Here is a 4834-nt window from a genome sequence, read left to right as displayed (position 1 = left end):
ATATTAAAGTGTGATAAGTGGTTGGTGGATGAGTAGGTGATGGGAGACGACCCAATCAATCCGCACATCCCTCAGTATATTACTGAGCGCCCGTGGTACATTGACGATGGGGGGCGGGCGAGTTTGAGTCACCAACGGAACCACAAGGTCCGGAAGGAAAGTAGTTTTGTTCGTTGCGTGAAGAAGGGAGCCAAAGAGGACGCGGGGGTTGGCACCCGGTTTAAGAAAGGCGCCTGTCCGAACTGTGGGGCGACTTCACACTCGGTGAAAGACTGCATCGAACGGCCCCGGAAAAAAGGAGCAAAGTGGGCGGGGAGGAAGTTGGCGCCTGACGAATACATCCCTGTGAACGAAGACTTGTCGTTTGACGCGAAACGAGACCGCTGGGCGGATGAGGACGGACAGACTTACCAAGAGCAATTGGAATTGGACAGAATGTTCACATCTGATGGTGACCATGACCACCTCAGAGATGACCAGCTCAGAGATGAGGGAGACAGTGGCGCGAATGGTTCGCCGTTGAGTACGAGTTTGGCAGGCCCCGGTTTTTCGAGTTGTGCGAATTTGAGAATCAGAGAAGACACCGCCAAGTACCTAGTCAACCTTGACGTGGACTCCGCCTTCTTTGATCCCAAGAGCCGCAGCATGCGTCAGGATCCAACTTTCGGACTTGACGAAGCGCGTAAGGCCAAGATCGAGTTCCGTGGTGACAATGTTCTTCGTGAAAGCGGGGACGCTCCTAGAACGAAACAACTTCAAGTGTTCGCGTGGCAAAATGATCTGCACGCTGTAGCCAATCCCACCGCCACGGTGATGGACTTCGAGAAAGATCGCGCTCAGAAAAAAAACCGTCCAGATGACGCTGCCCTTGCCGCCAAATACAAACCGATCAACCACGTGTCCGACGATGAATAACCTTTATGGACTACCCCAACTCCTCACCGGCACCTCCTCACCGGCACCTCCTCACCGGCACCTCCTCACCGGCAACTCCTCACCGTTAAAACCCTAACCGTAAGGTAACGGCCAGCTCCCCCAACGGCCAGCTGAGGGACTACCCTGGCCGGGGTTGTCCTAAGCAATAAGATGAGGCCTAGGCGGAGGCGGCCTAGGCCTTCTTTTTGGCGGAGGCGGCCATTTCGCGGAGCACGTAGTTGAGGATACCTCCGTGTGTGTAGTAGTCAAGTTCAACAGGAGTGTCTATGCGGCAAACTGTTTCAAAGCTACGTCCGTCGCTGAGTAGTACGAGTACATTTGAGCGTACTCCGACTTTGGGAACATCGATGGAGTAAAGTTCATCACCAGTGAGTTGAAGTGTGTTAGCATCCTGGTCTTCGAGGAATTGGAGTGGTAGAACACCCATTCCAACAAGGTTAGATCGATGAATACGTTCGAAGGACTTAGCAATTACGGCAACAACTCCTAATAATTTAACTCCTTTAGCAGCCCAATCTCGTGACGAGCCACTACCGTATTCACTACCGGCGAGTATGATGCATTGCTTGCTAGATTGTTTGTATCGCATGGCGACATCAAAGACAGAAAGTTCTTCGCCTGATGGTACATGACGAGCGATTGGTCCAACCTTGGATGCCATCTTGTTTATCAGACGGATATTCGCTAGTGTACCTCTCACCATAACTTCATCATGTCCACGACGACTACCGTATGAATTAAACATTTTTGGTTCTACACCTTTTGAGATCAAATATTGGGCGGCTGGTGAATTCAGCGCAATCTTCCCAGCCGGCGAGATATGATCCGTTGTAATAGAGTCACCCAAACTCAGTAGACAATAAGCGTCAGTTATAGCCTTTAACGGCTTCGGCTCCGGCGTCAAATCATCAAAAAATGGCGGCTCATGAACGTATGTACTTGCAGGATTCCATTCATACAAGTCACCTTGTGACACCGCCATCTGCTGCCAGTTCATACTCCCTTTCATGATGGTAGAATAAGCCTTTTCAAACAAATCCGGTGTTAACTGCTGCTGCATATATACCTTGATCTCAGAATTGCTGGGCCACAAATCCTTCAGGAAAATGTCTTGTTCCTCGCTCTTCCCCAAGGGCTCCTTCTCAAAGTCAAAATCTATACGACCAGCCAACGCATAAGCTACCACTAAAGGTGGCGAAGCTAGATAGTTCGCACGCGTGTGAGGATTCACGCGGCCTTCAAAATTACGGTTGCCAGATAACACGGCGGCCGCCACCAGATCCTTTTCGGTAATGGCAGTGATGACTTCGGGCAGGAGATCGCCACTGTTACCAATGCAAGACTGGCATCCGAAACCAGTGAGAAAGAACCCGACCTTCTTCATGTCCTCATACAGACCGCCCTGCTCGAGATAAGCCTGTACGACGTGGGAACCAGGACTGAGACTGCACTTCACGAAGGGTTTGGCCTTGAGTCCAAGACGTGAGGCTTTTTGACACAAGAGACCGGCGGCAATCATGACACTCGGGTTGCTGGTGTTCGTACAACTAGTGATAGCGGCAAGAACCACCTGGCCATGTCTGATGGTGAAGGTCTCGTCGCCGAGTGTAATATCGCAACTGTGTTCGGCAGCTTCCTCGCTCAAGCCAAACCCTCGGAAACCTGTTGGGGCGATTAATTGTTTGGGGAATTCCGCAAACAAAGTTTTCACTAAGTTGTAGTCGTGAGGTCTCTTAGGACCTGCAATTGCAGGTTGTTGCGCGGCCAAATCAATTTCAAGCACTTTGGTGTACTTCGGTACAGGTGCATCTTGTGTGCGGAAGAGTGAATTCGCGCGGAAATATTTTTCTACAATCTCTGCATTGCGTCCCGTAGCGCGAATATACTCGCAGGTTTGCTCATCACATGGGAAGTAAGTTGTAGTGCAACCAAATTCAGGACTCATGTTACTTATAGTTGCCCGATCGGCTATGCTTAAATTGCTAAGTCCAGGACCGAAGAATTCCACCAATTTTCCTACAACTTTTTCTTGACGCAAAATCTGCGCTACTTTTAACACCAAGTCAGTTGCTGTAACTCCAACGGGTAATGTACCAGATACTTTCACACCAATTACATCTGGTAACAACATACAGATCGGTTGTCCTAACATAACCGCCTCAGCCTCAATACCGCCCACACCCCATCCTAATATTCCTAGACCAGAAATCATTGTGGTGTGAGAGTCCGTCCCCACAACAGTATCGGGGTAAATCATCTTCGGTCTTGTCCGGGAAGTGTCAGTAGTCTTACCACCATCAGTCTTACCACCATCAGTCTTAGCACCATCAGTCTTACCACCATCAGTCTTAGCACCATCTGTGTTAGCTGCAGGTTCATCGCCGTTATCAATAAAGGCAACACGACCCAAATATTCGAGATTCACTTGATGACAGATTCCGCTACCAGGAGGAACTACCCTCAAGTTATTAAACGCAGATTGAGCCCACTTCAAAAAGGCAAACCGCTCTTCATTACGAATAAATTCCAGTTCCTCATTCTTCCGATAACTCGCCTCTGAACCATGGTCATCCACAGCCACACTATGATCAATCACCAAATCAACCGGAACCAACGGATTTACCTTGTCCGAAGAACCACCCAACTTTACCACCGCACTACGCATAGCAGCTAAATCCACACCTGATGGAACACCTGTGAAGTCTTGCAATAAGACACGAGCAGGTTTAAACGGAATCTCCTCACGCACACCATCCGTCCACTTCAAAATACGATTCACATCCTCTGTAGTCACCTTAAAATTGTCGCAATTCCTCACCACGTTCTCCAACAATACACGAATACAAAACGGAAGCTCATCTTCAAAGAAGAATTTATACGAGTGAACGAATGAGTGAACGTCCAACCAGTCAACTTAGTCGGTGTATCACCATGTGAGTGTATCGCCATGTGAGTGTATCACCATCAGAGTGTATCGCCATCAGAGGGTTAATATATAATTGTTACAGTGTTGAGTGTGTAAGTCAGTACCTAATTTGTCCTTAGCAATATGTCTCAAATTGAAGTATGAATATTCATCGATCTGTTGTACCGACTGGTCGAATGGGTGTGTTAACATATCTAAATGGGTCGTCACATGGGATATTCAATTATAGTGTAGTGAGCGTAATGGATATCAATGATAGTGTAGTGAGCGTAATGGGTACCATACCAGTGTTGGAAATTGGGCAGCCAAAATTAAGACAGGTTCTGAACATTTTCGTGCTGTATAAAATGACGACAGCTGGTGGGTCTATGTCCAAGCATAAGTTGGTCTTCTTGGGCGAAGTAAGGTGTTATGTTATAATCCGCGCGCGTGTTTGTGTGTGTGCGGCATGTTCAACTTATATATATGGCTGACTTATTCTTTGACATTTCTTTGATGAATAGCAAGCAGTGGGCAAGACCTCCATAATTACGCGGTTTATGTATGACAATTACGACTCGAATTACCAAGCAACTATCGGCATTGATTTCTTGTCCAAGACGCTGTGGTTCGGAGAACGACCAGTACGACTCCAATTGTGGGATACCGCCGGTCAAGAGCGGTTCCGGAGTCTCATTCCCTCTTACATTCGTGACTCAAGTGCAGCCGTAGTGGTTTTCGATGTCACTAACCGACAGTCGTTCGACAATATTGACCAATGGATAAAGGACGTTCGTGCAGAACGAGGCAAGGGGGTGTACATCGCACTCGTCGGAAACAAGGTAGACTGCGAACCAGATAAGGAGAGACAAGTTACTACCCAAGAAGCCGAAGAGAAAGCCAAACAAGTAAGAAGGCCTACCCCCACCTCTGTTGCCCACTCTGTTACCCACTCTGTTACCCACTTTGTTACTATCTAACCCCCCCCCCCCC

At 48.3% G+C, this 4834-nt stretch overlaps 3 protein-coding genes across 3 annotated transcripts; 2 read left to right on the top strand and 1 right to left on the bottom strand.

Annotated features, from left to right (window-relative positions):
- Positions 1-39: 39 nt before the first annotated feature.
- Positions 40-915, top strand: GNI_087180 (pre-mRNA-splicing factor; the record flags this gene model as incomplete). Its single annotated transcript, XM_011132394.1, has 1 exon — positions 40-915. One exon carries the CDS (start codon positions 40-42, stop codon positions 913-915), a length of 876 nt encoding a protein of 291 aa, XP_011130696.1.
- Positions 916-1108: 193 nt separating this feature from the next.
- Positions 1109-4054, bottom strand: GNI_087170 (aconitase; the record flags this gene model as incomplete). The annotated part of the gene is made up of 2 exons (XM_011132393.1): positions 1109-3849; positions 3967-4054. 2 exons carry the CDS (start codon positions 4052-4054, stop codon positions 1109-1111), a joined length of 2829 nt encoding a protein of 942 aa, XP_011130695.1.
- A 50-nt stretch (positions 4055-4104) lies between these two features.
- Positions 4105-4821, top strand: GNI_087160 (Rab-related GTPase family protein; the record flags this gene model as incomplete). Its single annotated transcript, XM_011132392.1, has 2 exons — positions 4105-4263; positions 4366-4821. The coding sequence occupies 2 exons, from the start codon at positions 4105-4107 to the stop codon at positions 4819-4821; spliced, it is 615 nt and encodes a 204-aa protein (XP_011130694.1).
- Between the last annotated feature and the right edge of the window lie 13 nt (positions 4822-4834).

The sequence above is a fragment of the Gregarina niphandrodes genome, assembly GCF_000223845.1.
Source record: "Gregarina niphandrodes unplaced genomic scaffold scaffold00016, whole genome shotgun sequence".
Classification (NCBI taxonomy): Eukaryota; Apicomplexa; class Conoidasida; order Eugregarinorida; family Gregarinidae; genus Gregarina; species Gregarina niphandrodes.
The sequence above is the reverse complement of the archived record's forward strand: the minus strand, read 5'-3'. Positions and strand labels throughout refer to the sequence as shown.